Genomic DNA, 16,164 nt, shown 5'->3' on the forward strand with positions numbered 1-16,164 from the left:
GAAGGAGATCAAAGGCATGGTCGAAGAGAAGGGTCTTGAGACCGGCCTTGAAGTAGGCAAGGGAGGAGGCGAGGCGAAGGGACCGCGGGATGGAGTTCCAGAGTGTGGGGTCAGAGAGGTTGAAACCCCAGCCATCAATGGTAGGGCAGGTCAGGCAGGAGACATGGAGCAGGCTGGAGCCCGCTGAATGGAGGGAGCGGGCAGGGTGGTAGGGAGTCAGCAGGTCAGAGAGGTAGGAGGGGGCAAGGCCATGGATGGCCTTAAAGGTGAGGATGTGGATCTTGAACTCAATCCTCTGGGGAATGGGGAGCCAGTGGAGTCGGATGAGGGTGGGAGTGATGGGGTCACGGAGTCTGGTGCGTGAGAGCACATGAGCTGCAGAGTTTGGGCTGATCTGCAGCTTATGAAGGGAAGAGTTGGGAAGGCCAATGAGGAGGAAGTTCCCGTAATCGAGCCTTGAGATGACGAATGTGTGGGTGAGGGTTTTGGCAGCCTGAGGGGTGAGGCAGTGGCGGAGTCTGGCAAGCAGTATTGTCCAAATAATTTCTCCTCTTTGTTTCTGTTGCTAGCATTTGCCCCCAAAAAGTATAGTGTTCGATGACTGACAATTATTTTGAACTACATAAAAGTGGACTCATACATTAAAGCAAACATAATTATCAGTTTCAACGGTCTTGTTTACTTAAACTGTGCTTGGCTTCAGGCGAAAAGGGCACCTGCAGAAATACACACCAGTCCAGGTGAAGGTGTAATGCAGATAAAATTTTCCTTACAATAAACATCCGTTCTGATTCTCCAATCCTGCTTGTGTGCTTGGTTCGGTATAACTTTAGATTGTATTTCAAGGGTAAATCATGCGAGTCAAAGCAAATATTGACATAGCTCTAGCTTGCTTTAATAGTAAACATGTTATGTGACATAAAAAGGCTGCTGTTGAAATATTTGACTCTAACTTCTCTTAGGTGGTAAAAGCAGCCATCCCCAATGTAAAATGGAGTCATACAGACCAGAAGTATCCAAATTTGATTAGCTACATTTGTCAATTTCAGCTGAAATTATGGACCACATCTATTGATGTGTGGCGTGTCCTGGTTACAGATGAGTCCGGAGAGGGAAAAATGAGCCAAGTTTTCTGCTCCTGAGCACCATACGATGGCCAGTGCTGCAAACTTTATGTGGATGAATTTTGGGTGAAGCCAGGATCAGGCCTGGATCCCAATTGACACTCACACATAAAGAGTAGTCAAGCTGTAGGCAGGGGATGATGGCGATGCTCTCATACATTATATGTTGAGCTGTGCTCCTGAACAAAAAGCTCACAGGGAGTTCCTAGTGCTTACTATTCACCTAATGAGAGATTATTGGATATCAAATGATCAATTAGTGACTTTCCTCCTGGAGGGGAGGGAAGGAGGTTTAAGCAAGTTCTCCTTAAATCTGAGCTAGTTCCAAGCTGATATGCTTGGCAACAAAATGTTGAACTCAAGTCAACCATCTGTTTCCTGAAGCAGACAGATCCGCAATATTCCAGGGCACTGCTGATAACAGACTAAAATGCCCATCTTATTGGCAGGATTTGGAGAGGCGGGTCTGAAGCATTGGAAGCAGGAATTCCTTCCACTCAGTTCCTCTTAACTCTGCAAATTAAAGCCTTACCGGGTGGGGTAATCCCAGCTGGACAAGTAGTGGGAAATTGCCAGACAGTGCTCTGAATGCCAAGTTGTGCGATTTTAGCTGGTTAAATTCCAGCAGTAAACTCTGTGATACCTAGCATGAATCAGGAAATGGAGTGCAGAAGGTAGTTTGGAGGAGGTAGGGAATAACCTGCGGGGATGTCACTCACTTGGAGGAGAAAGGAGTCATTCTCTTGTAGGAGGGAATGACTTACTTGGAGGCTTGGCGAGGGGGGGGGAGATTCACTTAGAGGAAAGGGGGGCGATTAATGTCAATCCTGATTCTTGGAAAGGAAAACGGACTGTAAATGTTAATTAACTCTGTAATCCAGCAGAATGTTTTGGAACAGCTTCACATTCTTTGAAGTTAGAATTTTTGCTCGGATTACTTAACTTTTTAATGCTGTACTTCGGTCTTCAAAGCATGCCTGAGGGTATATGCAGCTTTCAAACAGTAATCAACATTGAGTTGTCAACCAATAGCAAATATGGCAAGCTGTACAATAGTAATAATCTTTGCATTTGGTTTGCACCTTTCTCATCAGGAGACGGCCCAAAGCCTTTCACACTGTGTGTTTTGTGGGCGAACAAGACGTTAGAATGAGCATTGACCAAAACCCATTGCCATATTATTCGTAGTATCAGACACCACCCCACCCCCATAAAAATTGAAGGTTAAAAAGCACTTCGGGAAAACAGGAGAGGATTTCAAAAGAGCACTGGGACTGCAACCCCATCTCGGAACAATAAAGTGCATATCCTGCAGGGAAGGCCATGCTATTCCAACCCAATCTCCATGCAGTTTTAGGTGATCTCAACTTGGGCCATAATGCCACATATTTGGAAAAAGAATAATCATACGGGGCTCCCACTCCTGGACACTGTCCAATCACCCTTGATGTGGCTGCTGTTCAGGATAGAATTGGACCCACCTAAAACAGACATACTTGTTAACGATCAGCGTCTGGTGAACCTCTTGACTCTGAGTTGGACTTCCCTGCATTGATTGAGAGACTGAGAGGGGCAAATCTCAGGGGGAGAAAATGGTTCAAAGAGGGGCTGAATAACCCCATGCAAAAGTATTTGCTAATTTTTGCAACTATATTTACAACCACAATACATTTGTATAGCGCCTTTCACCTTCGGTGGACATCCCAAGATGCTGGGCAATCAGTGTTTCGGATCCGAGCTGGGGATCGGGATCGGGGAGGGTGGAGGGCAGGGGGGGAAGGAGGGTGATCAAAGGCACGGTCAAAGAGGAGATGGGTCTTGAAGGAGGCAAGGGAGGGGGTGAGGCAGAGACTGCGGGATACAGTTCCAAAGGGTGGGGGCAGAGTGGCTGAAGGCTCTCCCACCAACGGTGAGCCACGCGAAGCGGGGGACGTGGAGCAGGCTGGAGTCTGCTGAGTGGAGGGAGCGGGCAGGTTAGGAGGGGGTCAGGAGGCCGCAGAGGTAGGAGGGAGCAAGGCCATGTAGGGCTTTGAAGGTAAGGACCACGATCTTGAACTGTATCCTCTGTGTGATGGGAAACCAATGGAGTCGGAATGCAATAACAGGGTTGACATCCATGAGTCGCGTAAGCTATCACCATTGTGAGACAATGATGTAGTTTGTCTTGACTCTCCTCTATTCCCAACTGAAAAAGGTTTACACAAGCCATTTGTCAGATAACCTGGGATCTATGTAGACAGATTTCTATATGCTGCAACATTTTACCAATCAATCTACAATAATTCTCCATTGTAAAGATTCAGTTATTTTCATTGCAGAAGATAAATGGATTAAGGAGTATTAATTTACAGGTTAAAGCTGTAAGATTTACAATGGTGCCAAGGATTTTGAAAACTGTAGGATCTGCACTTTTCTAAGAATGGAATTCAGTTCCTAAGCTTCAAATCACCTTCCTGCTTGTGGACTACGACTGTCTGTAGTAAATGATTAGTTCTTGTAACTAGCATGTAGATACGTGGAACAGAGACCTTTAAATTCCTGATGTAGCTTGCTGCTTTAATGAACACAGCTTGCAGTTTAAAGTACAAAGGTACTGTATTTAGTTTAAGGTCTCCATGAATCCAATTTAAAATCAATTTAGTGTCCGTTTTGTTGTCATTTTTAGAAAGGCAATGTTTAATCTCCAAAGTACATTTTTTCAAGAAGGTAAATCATGCTGTAAGCAAAATAGTAATTGTAAGAAAATAGAAGCCCGCAGTATTAAAGGGACAGTGGCAGCATGGATACAGAACTGGCTGGGAGACAGAAAGCATACAGTGGTGGTGAATGGTTGTTTTTCTAACTGGAGTGAAGTGTGCAGTGGTGTATCCCAGGGGTCAGTATTTGTACCACAGCTGTTTTTGATCTATATAAATGACCTGCACTTGGGTATAGGGAGTACAATTTCCAAGTTTGCAGATAATACTAAGCTAGGAAAAGTAGTAAACGGTGAGGAGGATAGTAGCAGACTGCAAGGGAACATAGACAGACTGGTAAAATGGTCAGATACTTGGCAGGTGAAGTTTAGTGTGGAGAAATGCAAAGTGATCCATTTTGGGAGGAAGAATGAGGAGAGGCAATATAAGCTGATGGTACAATCTTAGAGGGGCTGAAAGAACACAGAGACCTGGGGATTCATATAAGTAAATCTTTGAAGGTGGCAGGACAGGTAAAGCTGTTAAAAAAGCATACGGGATACTAGGCTTTATAAATAGAGGCATAGAATACAAAACTCAGGAAGTTATGATGAACCTTTATAAAACACTGGTTAGGCCTCAGCTAGAGACTGTGTTCAGTTCTGGCCCCCACACTTTAGGAAGGATGTCAAGGCATTGGAGAGGGTACAAAGGAGATTTACCAGGATGGTGCCAGGAATGAGAGACTTCAGTTATCAGGAGAGGCTAGAGAGCCAGGATTATTCTCCTTGGAGCAGAGAAGGTTAAAAGGAGACTTAATAGAAGTTTTCAAAATTATGAGGGGATTCGATAGGGTGAACAAGGAGAAACTATTTCCACTGGCGGGTGGGTTGGTAACCCGAGGACACCGATTTATAATAGTTGTTAAAAGAAATAGAAGTGAGGTGAGGAGAAATTTTTCACACAGCAACTTGTTCGGATCTGGAATGCATTGCCTGAAAGGGTGGTTGTAGCCAATTTGATACAGCCTTTAATAGAGAAGTAGATAATTATTTGGGGAGGACAAGTTGACAGAGCTATGGGGAGAGAGTGGGGGAGTGGGATTGATTTTCGTAGCTCCTTTCAAAGAGCCGGCACAGACACGATGGACTGAATAGCCTTCTTCTGTGCTGTATAATTCTATGATTCTATGCTGTCATACAGGCACTGGCTGCTCATTTGTCATATGTGAACCTTGACAGAAGGGAGAGGAAACACCCAATATCGCCTTCATCCCACCGAACAACACTGATTCCAGTTAATTTTCCCTTTTGTCAGCCAGGGACTGAGACCAATTAGAGAACCCAAGCCCTGTTGGTTTTCTCAATCCCTCTGCCCCACCATCAGAGGCTGAGCTTTCAGCCACTCTGCTCAAAGTCTCTTCCAAAATCTCTTTACATTGCTCCTATTCTCCCTACTTTCAAGACGCTTTTGAAACTATCTATTTGACCATAGCTCTGGGTTCCTTCAATGTATCCACCTTTCAACCCTGAATCTTTCTTGGTATAAGGAGCTTGTTTACTTTACAGTATACTATGTGAAGCACTTTGAGATGTCCCAACGACATAATTTGATGCTATATCAAATGCAAGGATTATTATTATTATTGTTTAGTTCCTTTTGAAAATATGTTTTCAACACCCATTCTACTATTTCTTCCAGCTACCTTTTGCTAAGAAAAATGCTGCTGCTCCTATTGTCATTTGATCTCCGTATTTTGAAGATTATGACTCTTTCTTCCTCTCTTACGTCAACAAGTATAAATCAGGACTAAATGGTTAGGATTTGCTACAGCAATCAGACATCAATAAGAAAACTCTCTGACCCATACCTGTTGATTCAAACAGAAAACCACAAATGTTTGCCAGCAAGGGTGTAGCCAGCAAGCTTTGCACCTGTCACAAGTCATTTACAGAAAAGTTATGAATTGGAAACTGTTTTTACCATTAATTAGTCTGATGCGGTAAATTTCCAATGTCTGTTTAAAAAAAAACAGTAGCCTGAAGGGCTGAACTCAAACATCATTAAAATAACAATCCTTGCATTTGATATAGCGCCTTATATCATTGAAATGTCTCAAAGCTCTTCACAGGATTTTACTGTGAAGAGTCGAGACCATGTATTCGTGGACAAACGCAGCAGCCAATTTGAACACAGTAATGTTCCACAAACAGCCATGAAATAGGGTGTGAACAATTTTATTTGGAGGCCTTTTGGCCAGGACACCAGGAGAAACTTGACTAGAAAGGTAGATGCTGAGAACAAAAAATTAGAAAATAGGGTTCCACCCACAGGCTAAAGGGTAAAGTTACCATCTGCTATTGCACCATCCCAATCTCTATTGACTGCAAGTCGTTGGCTGAATTCCTGCTCTGAGCTGAGCTTGCTGACGGAGCCAGGCAGCACTCAGAACATTACAACTGACTTTCCTTGAGCAAGAGGAAAGTACTGTGTCACCACTAATGACTGCTCTGGACAGACTTAGAATATGGCCTTGAGAGCGCCTGCAACATTTCCACATTATACCATTTTGTTCATGATTTTCTACTCAACCTGCATGGCATCGAAAAAGCTGGTGTTAACACTTTATTTGCTACTTTGTACGAACCAAGTTATGCAAAGAGACCAATGTGCGCTGGAAATAGGTGTTTAGCACATGGCAGGATTATAAAACTATGCTAATTTACTGATGTTTGCCCTAGTCTATCTAACTATAGCATCAACTTCACTCTTGGGAAAAGCCCCAAATCAAGTAATTACTCATTTCTTCTCACATGAATGCAGCAGATAACTGAACATACAAAGGATATTATAGTGTACACTGGATAACTGAAAAATCTGAAGTCTGTGAATCATTAACCATTATACACCAGATAAAGACCTTCCCTTATTGATGTTTTTTCTGCAATTTGCTTCTTTGCAGTATTTTTTCTCTTTTCCCATTCTCCCACTTGCCCCACAGTGGGGTGAAACAGCGCTTGCTGGATAAACAGTGGCATAAATTAGCACCTTGAAGCTAGCAAAAAAGATGCCTTGCACTAAAGCAGGAAACTCCACATATTTCACGCTAACTCATGAGATTTTGATTCCAACATGTTCTGAAGCATCAACAACAACTTGCTTGATATAATGACCTTCGTTTTAACAATATAATGTGTGGCATCCTGGACCACTTAATAATGGCTTGGTTTGATTCTGAGATGGGAAGAAAGGGGAGGCAACTATGGACGGTTGAAGAGGAAAGTGCTCTGAGACCTTCCCTGCGTGGAGGACACTACCTAAGTGAAAGTTGTTGTTGTTGTTGTTGAAACTCTTCAGGTGCTATCTGAAGACCAAGAGGGGGCAAGGCAGAGAGATTGAGGTAGAAAGTTGCAGAGATTCGGGGTTTAGTGAAGTAGAGATCTCATTGATCGGTGTGACAGCTAGTTAATCTTAGGTAAAAGAACAGTTGGGGATTACAAATGGCTTTATTACCCTTGGGGTGCTCCTATTTGTTATCCAGAAATCCCTGCTGAAAAATAGAAGCTGTGGACATCAGAGGTGTAAAATTCCTCTGTTCTTAGGTTTAAGACCGTTGACTTTAAAACAAAACACAGTCGCTACACTTTACAGTAAATCCTGTAGGGCGCTTTGACATGAAAGGTACTATATACCAAATGGAAAAATTATTTTTACGTTTGGAAAAGTCTTACATTCAGTCTCAAGTTGGAAGCTAATGTTCTACAGTTCTTTTGGGGATTGCTGAAATCAGTCTCCAAGTTGAATTTAATGCTCCTTTCCAAAATTCTTCACGTTCTTAAAATTTAAAACGATTGCCTTAAACGTAAACACATGAGAAATCTCATGTCCTGGGTCAAGACAGAATGGTGTTTGGCAGTAACCTCTTCTTCTTCCAGCCTCCCCTCATACCCACTCAACTGATCAGTCTGATGACACTCACTCCTTTGGCTCATGCATAAAGAATAGCCACTTGGGCAAGGTACTGGAGAATAACATAAGCATGAGTCAGTGTTTATGGAGAAACTCCAATCCATTTGATGCGTGTGCTTTTAAGGCTCTGCCTATAGTTCTCTGTGACCAGCACAATGCTAAACCCATCTAGTCACCACTCCACAAGACCGCAGAGTTGAATTCAGGACTTCAACANTTTTTTTCGATCAACTGAGTGTCTGACATATAATGAAAGCCATCTCCCCGCTTAAGAGTATCCAAACCAAACAACTGAGGTTCCACATTTGCATGGAAATTTCCCTGTGACTGGAAAGGAATGTGCATTCTCTCTCCCTGGAGACACACCCTGTTCATCTAATCATGGAAATTATTAGGTGCAGGTTGGCAAGAGCCAACACTTGGGGATCCTAGAATGTGTGTTAGGATACTACTAAGAGCTTGACCAGCTAAAACAGCATAGCTGCCGTAACAAATCATCCTGAGCTGCATTGTACTATTTACAAGTCATTGGCGCTCCATTGTACCCTGTTGTTACTTTCTTGTGCAAAGTACAGAAAACAATTAGGTAGGGAAAGATTTTTAAATGAATGAGCTCAGTCCATTGATATTAGAGCAACACTGTAATAGGGTTGGCACCAAGTCACCTGCTTATTCTTGCCAGGGCTGTTGAATGACACGTGGCACCCTCCAATGCCCATAAAACAAATAATAAAATTGATTTTTGCAAAATTATACTTTCCAGTAAATGCAGGTACCTGGACATTTGATAGCTCAAACAGAATAAGTCATTTCAAGTTTGCTAGAATTAAAACAGTATGATCTCAATGTTCTTTTGGGAAAATTTGGATTGGCAGACAAGCATGTTACAGTTCACTGAGAAGCAAAATAGTTCCATTTTAAAGTAAACAGATAATTAAAATGAGAAGAAACCCCCCTAATTCAGTGGCAGGAATGAACTCCGGGTGTGCATCCTTTGGTGTAGGTTTAATTACTAATCTTGGATTCATACTCACTGCCTCGTTCCTGGTAATTTTATAGGGATCAGTTTTTATTTAAAATAGAAGACTTTAAATTTCACATTTCATTCATCCAGTGCATTTTACTGTACTGCATTGCATATTTAACCTTATAAGCAGATTAATTTGAAATAATTTCTCTATTTATGTTGTCTGCTACCCTGAATCGTCACCATGCATTTGCTTCTGAAATAAATTTCTATTTTGAGTGACATTTTCCATCAGACCTTGTAGGAGGCTGGGTGCTATCACAAGCTTTGGTGAGGAATTTTTATTAATAAGTGCAGATTAGGGTCAAGTTCCACAGTTCAGAACACCACAAAGGTTGAAAAGAGTAGGAATGCAAACAAGATAAATCAAGGGGTGATACCAAGCTTGGGTTGTAAAAGCCTGCGGACTGTAGGAAATCTGAATTACAACATTTTGGCCTGATTTGGCAGCAATGATTTTACCAACTAAGGCCATCAGAGGAGCTTTGTTTTGGCACAGAAATAGCAATAATAGTCTTTATTTGATATACCCCTTTTACTTCAGGAAAACAAGTCAAAGCACATCACTGTGAAGTGTAGTGACTCTGTATTTTGTAGGCAAACGCATAATACAGCTGTTAGGATGATATCTTTTACCTAGACTAGTGCTTTTAGGAAGCATCTTATCTTCATACACTCAGAGACTTTCAAGATTAGTAATGTGACAATGAGGGGGTGGGAGTCCAATATCTTCAAAAGGTACAAAGTGATAAGTGCACCTTACATTTTCTTCTCAAAAAGCTAAATGTAATTTCCAAAAAGCCAGAGACCAAAGCAGATGATCATAGAGAGATGTTGTTTTACTTTCTGTCCTTTCAATCCATTTAATAACAATAATAATAATCCTTGCATTTGATATAGCGCTTTTTATGTCTTCTAGATGTCTCAAATATACTTTAAAAAGAATTGACTGTATATTTTGTGGGCGAAATGCGGCAGCCAATTGCGCACAGCAGTGTGCCACAAACAGTCATGGATTGAAGTGACCAATTTATTATTGTTTTTTTTCTTGAGGGATTATTATCAGGCGGGTGTAGTAAGGAAACTTGCCCAAGGTTTCGTCCTGCCGGGAATCAAACCCAGGTCTCTCGCTTGCCAGGCGAGTGCTCTAACCACTGAACTACAGGACTCCTATTTTGGAGTGCTGGATATAAAGCATCTACTGTGTTATCGTGGCAACTTACCACAGAGGATTTACCATTGAGCTGAATCTGAAAGTAAATTAGGCCAATTTAGTGTTGCACCTTTATTATTATTCTGTTTTAACTAATTGGAAAGAGCTGACCTTAAACAATCAGCTCAAGGCAATCTATAAAAAATCTAATTCTTACTAAATCAGAAAATAGAAAGCAGAGTTTTGGGCATGCACTTTAGCCGATTCTATAGAACGCACCCAAAAAATACACAGTCACTGCACTTTTACTGGTCTCCCGACTTGAAAAGCACTGTACCAAATATTACCACTTCACAGTGATACAAGATTACAGTGTAACCATCTCTCTCTCTCTCTGATTTACATAGCTCCCAAATGCTGAGGGGCTGTTAGGCAAAGCACTATTACAATATCCTGCAACAATGGTTAGTCTGAAAGATCACATTGTATGTTTCTAATTACATCATAACCAGGATTTAGACATGCAATCATTGGAATATATTTTTCATTGGCGAACCTGGAAATCAACACCTGCTTAAATGTATGAGTCAACTTGAGCCAAATGCACTGAATTGGATACTATAAACATTTAATGTTCATAAACTGCTCAGGGAGGGCTTGGGCTGTGTTGTCAAACAGTTTCACCGACCAAATGCACAGTCAATCCACTTTACAGTGAAACCTGCAAACACCCGTTTTGAGATGTCTCGATGAGGTAATAAGGCGCTATTTCAAATGCAAGGATTATTATTATTATTAGTGTCAGAGTGAGTGGGGGAGGCTGACCTTACCTTGACATAGAGAGCAATGTCGAAGTGCTGCGGCTCGCAGGTGAGGGTGTTGAACTCCCGGGTGAAGTTGTCGTGACTCGGGTTGGCAGAGCCCACCTGGTTCAGCCCGGTTCCGCACGGGAACACTTCCTGGTTGCCGTGCTCCGAGCTGCCATGCTCTGAGCCGCCGTGCTCCGACCCGCCGTGATCCGAGCTGCTGTGATCCGAGCCGTGATGGTCTGAGCCATGATGGTCTGAACCGTGGTGGTCTGAGCCAAAGTGATCTGAGCCATGGAGGTCTGAGCCAAAGTGCTCTGAGCCATGATGGTCTGAGCCATGATGGTCAGAGCCATGATGGTCAGAGCTGCTGTGCTCAGAGCCCAGCTGGTGGCCAGAGTCCTGTTGCTCGCTCTCGGAGCTGGAGGAGGAGGAGGAGGAGGAGGAGGAGTGAGAGCGAGATCGGGGCACTTGGTCATACTCCACCTCTCCTCTCTGCGGGCTGTTCTGGTAGATGTTCTCCATCTCTGGCACCTCGTAAGTGTTTTCGTAATCGCCGTTCTGCATGGCTTTTCTCGTTCCTGGAGGGCTTGGCTTGGCTTTGTTTTGTCTTTTTTTTAAAAAATCAATTGAAATGTTATTTCTCTCAACAGAAAGGAGGGACAGAGAGAGAGAGACTTGCAAAAGTGAACCTGCGACAAAGGTGCTGGCTGGTGTGGCTGGGAGTGAGTGTGTGGGAGGAGGAGGAGGGAAGTAGGCAGTGATCTGCTAAAACTATAATGATAAACCCTCTGGCACAGCTGCGATTGGAGCTCAGCAATAACACAAGGTCCTAGGTGAGAGAGAGAGAGAGCGCTGGAAGAGGCTGCAGGTGATGTGGTTTCTGCCAGTGTGATCACAGCTCAAAGGTTCCCTCTTCTGCAGGGCTGGCAGTGCAGCGTGAGCACATAACTTGAGCTCTATTCACAATAATAATCCTTGCATTTGATGTAACGCCTTATCACATCTTCGAGACGTCTCACAGAGCTTCACAGAATGTACTGTAAAGTGAATTCACTGTATATATGTAGGCGAAGCGCGGCAGCCAATGGCGCACAGCAGTGTCCCACAAACAGTCGTGAATTGAGTGTCCAATTTATTATTATTTTTTTGAAGGAATTGTTACCCTCGGAAAACGGATCCTCCAATCGACTAACAAACGGGTTCCTACTTACTGCTAGGTAAACAGCAGCGTGTGGAGTAAGGAAACTTGTCCAACATTCGCCCTGCCGGGAATCAAACCCAGGTCTCTCGTTTGCAGGGCGAGTACTCTAACCACTGAGCTATAGGACTACATAGTAGTCTGATTTGCTAATTAATGCATATATAATAATAATCCTTGCATTTGATATAGCGTCTTATATGAGTCTTATAGCGTCTTATATTATACATCCTAACAACGTCTACGTAAAACAAATTTCTTCTAATCTCTTGCTCTCTTTAGCTATCAACTCACTGACCTATGGAAATAATTTTTCTCTGTATACATTATATAAAATCCCTCATTATTTTAAAACCCTCTAGCAGGTTTTTGCTCAACCTATTCCATTGAGACATCTCAAAGTGCTTCACAGATTATATGTACTTTTTTACTTATTTTTGGTCAGCCAGGTGTCTGACACATGTAGAAACCCATCACCGTGCTTAAGAGCATCTAAACCAAACTGAGAATTGCGTGCATCCCTCCTACATGAGCAAATTCCAGAGATAGATTGTTGGAATGGAATGCACACTCTCTCCCTGGAGGGATATAATTCCGGAAAGTATTAGGCACAGATTGGCAAGAGCAAGGGCTTAGGGACCCGGTGTGCGCATTGGGGTACTGCTGGAGTCTATATGTACAAAATATATACAGTACCTGAAAGCTAATATGGATTCTACCTCAACCATCATTCTAGGTAGGGCACTCCACATCCTAACAACGTCTACGTAAAACAAATTTCTTCTAATCTCTTGCTCTCTTTAGCTATCAACTCACTGACCTATGGAAATAATTTTTCTCTGTATACATTATTTAAAATCCCTCATTATTTTAAAACCCTCTAGCAGGTTTTTGCTCAACCTATTCTATTCTAGGGAAAACAGCCCTAGTTCGTCCAGGCTCTTCTCATAAGTAAAACCTCTCATTGGTGTTATCACCTTAGTGAATATCCTCTGCAGTTTCTCCATGGCCTTCATGTTGGGTTGCCCCCAAACTGGACAGAATACTCCAGGACCTTATTCCTTTGTTTAATACATATAAAATGCAATAATGGAACTTACATCAACAAGCATTCACTTAAAACATCTTTGGGATAAAATAACACATGGCTCACTCTTTCAACTTTGACCCACCGACCTAAGGGAACGATTGCCAAATGCTTTTACTGGTGAATACAATATCTCTTTGGAAGTAAGATTTGTTCCAATTTTAATATTTTATGTCAGCCTGGCTCACTTGGTAGCACTCTCACCTCTTAGATTGTGGATCCAAAGATTGTGGATTCAAGCCCCACCTTGGGACTTTGAACTCACACATTGTCTAGGCTGTGCTGTGCGGGGGGGGTGTTGCATTGTTGGAGGTGCCATCCTTCAGATGAAATGTTAAAGCAAGGTCCGGTCTACATGATTAGATTCCATGATACTATTCGAAAAGAGAAGGGAGTTTCTCCTGGTGTCCTGGCCAAGAACACCCCCTAATAAACTTGGTTATTCACTTTATGGCTGTTTGTAATAAATACTAATATTTGCATTCAATATAGTGTCTTATCACTTCATCGATTCATCTCAAAGTGCTTCACTGAATTTCACTGTCAGCGATTGCAGCAGCCAATTTGCACGCACCAATGTCCCACAAACAACCATTTTATGGACAATTTTATCTGGAGGATTGTTGACCAGTTCACTGGGAAAAACACCCCTGTCTTTTTGAACATTGCATGGTATTTTTAACCTGAACCGGGAGACAGCACTTTAATTTAATGCTTCACCCAAAGCCCTTACCTCAAACAACGCAGTCCTCCCCTAGTACTGTATTGGAGTGTCTGTCTAGAGCCCTAGACTATGAGCTCAAATGCCCAACATGGGGCATGGACCCATAACCTACTGTCTCAGAGGCACAAATCCTAACAACTGTGTCAGGCTAAATGCAAAATACTGCAGATGCTGGAAATCTGAAATAAAAACAAAAGTCGCTGGGAACACTCAGCAGGTCAGGCAGCATCTATGGAGAAAGGAAAGTGAGTCAACGTTTCGGGTCCACGACTCTTCATCAGAACTGGGGCATGTTGGGAGGGAGAGGCTTTTAATGGCTAACATAGAGGGGGGGAAGGCAGGGCAAGGAAGACAAAGGAGAAAATGGGGTAGAGGATAGGGGATGATGGGTTAAAGAAAATGCAACAAAATAGGCAGACCAGAGAGACAAAAAAGGTGTCGGGGACCCAGATGACCGTCTCCCTTCCAAAATTCCCCAGTTCTGACAAAGGGCCATGTACTTGAAACGTTGACTCACTTGGCACGGTCGAAGAGGAAGGTCTTTAGATAGGACTTGAAGGAGGCAAGAGAGGGGGTGAGGTGGAGGGATTGCGGGATAGAGTTCCAGAGTGTGGGGGCAGAGATATTTAATGCCTAACAGCCAATGGTGGTGCGGGAAGTTCAGGGGACCTGAAGCAGACCGGTATCTGCCAAGCAGAGGGAGCAGACAGCTTGATATGGGGTTAGGAGGTCGGAGAGGTAGGGGCAGCGAGACTGTGGAGGGCTTTGAAGGTGAGAACTAGGGTTTTGTACTTGATTCTCTGAGGGATGGGGAGCCAGTGAAGTCGGGCAAGAACGGGGATAATTAGTTCGCAATAAAAAGGTGTCACTTGTGTAATATTTATCATAATAATAATTACATGTATGTTTTTTTTCGATTCTTCTATCACCAAAATAAACATCATTGCCCCTTAACTATTGTTATCAATCCAGAGAAGATATTTACCCTACATTTTTAAGAGTACAGATAAAACTACAGTTTGCAACAACCTAGATTCATAGAGAGCCCTTCAAGCATTGTAATGTCTTGGAGTGCTGCATAACGGCAGGGTGGGACAGCGAGCGAGGGGAGCAGTCAAGAGGCAAGTCTAAAAGAGGGATTTAAAGATAGATCAAGAAGGGTTGAGGCAGAGAGATAGAGGCAGGGAGTTCCAGAGGTTAGAGGTGTAATAACTCAAGGCATGGCCACCAATACATGGTGACGAAGGGGAGATCTGGGGGTAGGAGAGTAATAGGCCCCCAAATAAAATTGGTCACTCAACTCCATGGCTGTTTATGGAACATTGTTGTGCGCAACTGTCTGCTGTGTTTCGCCCACAAAATACATAGTCACTCTACTTTATCGCATTACCTGTGAAGCGCTTTGAGACATCTCAATGACATTATAAGGCACTATATCAAATGCAAGGATTATAATGATATAATTATTATTAAGATCCTTTTAGAGATGAGTCAGTGGAGCTTGGCAATAAATATCTGTGTAGTTTCCATTGCCAGTGTAATTACAGAGTAATACAACAGCAACAACTTGAACTTATATAGCACCCTCCACGCAAGGTAGAGTCTCAGAACGCTTAACAGTGGTGGAGCCTGACTCCGAGCCGGGGGGAGGAGGGGACACACACCTATATAGCAAATATTACATCAGGAGACATCTTAATTTGGAGGACATCTTGAATTTGTGGTGGGATGTGTGACTTGTGGAGGACGTAGATCCTCCACAAGGCACACAATCCACCACAAATTCAATTTAGGTACAGTACTTATTTCCTGTGGCTAACTGGGCTGGTTCCAAATGTGTTGCTGACACTGCTCTGCATTGGCCACTGGGAGGCTCGTGAACACAGTCCAGCCTATGTGGCCCCATCCCCACCACTAGTCCAAGAGTTTATCTATATTTTTCCATCTGATTGCAAAAGGTTTGAAGGTGGATTTGAATACAAAAAAGTGTGTGGAATATGAATTAGTTGTACCAGCCTGCACAGTTTTGCAGAATCGGTTGATGAATTATGGCTCATTAACTCTACAAAGATATATGGCAGAATAGGGGGTAGGGTACAGAAACATTTTTAACTTGTACATCTTTAGTTCAATCATCACATATATGGTATTATTTTATGTAAAATATACAGCTGCATGCACACAAATATAGCAAGTGTTAATATAATTGATACAGGTGAGGTCACTGGAAGTCACTGCTGTTCCACATGAACATGTTACAATCAAAGCTCAGGATGGATGTCGGATAGGATGGGAACAACGGAAGATAGTACACAGATGTCATGTCACTTGCAAAACATTTTGGTCAGAATCTATGCTTGGCGCTGCCAGTCTTACAAACATTTGTTGGATGTGATTA

The 16,164-nt window shown here is 42.7% G+C and overlaps 1 protein-coding gene and 1 non-coding gene across 2 annotated transcripts in view; both read right to left on the minus strand.

Moving 5' to 3' along the window:
• LOC103184988 (chloride intracellular channel protein 5) overlaps positions 1-11,549 on the minus strand; it is a 73,350-nt gene extending 61,801 nt beyond the window's left edge. Inside the window, exon 1 of the mRNA XM_007903276.2 lies at positions 10,779-11,549. Within this exon, the coding sequence (XP_007901467.2) occupies positions 10,779-11,321 (543 nt within the window). The 5' untranslated portion in view covers positions 11,322-11,549. The remainder of the gene's footprint in view (positions 1-10,778) is intronic.
• trnaa-ggc lies at positions 9,893-9,964 on the minus strand. The gene has a single exon. It is a non-coding gene; the product is annotated as a tRNA-Ala (tRNA).
• Positions 11,550-16,164: the final 4,615 nt, after the last annotated feature.

The sequence above is a fragment of the Callorhinchus milii genome, unplaced genomic scaffold (assembly GCF_018977255.1).
Source record: "Callorhinchus milii isolate IMCB2004 unplaced genomic scaffold, IMCB_Cmil_1.0 Scaffold3, whole genome shotgun sequence".
Taxonomy (NCBI): domain Eukaryota; kingdom Metazoa; phylum Chordata; class Chondrichthyes; order Chimaeriformes; family Callorhinchidae; genus Callorhinchus; species Callorhinchus milii.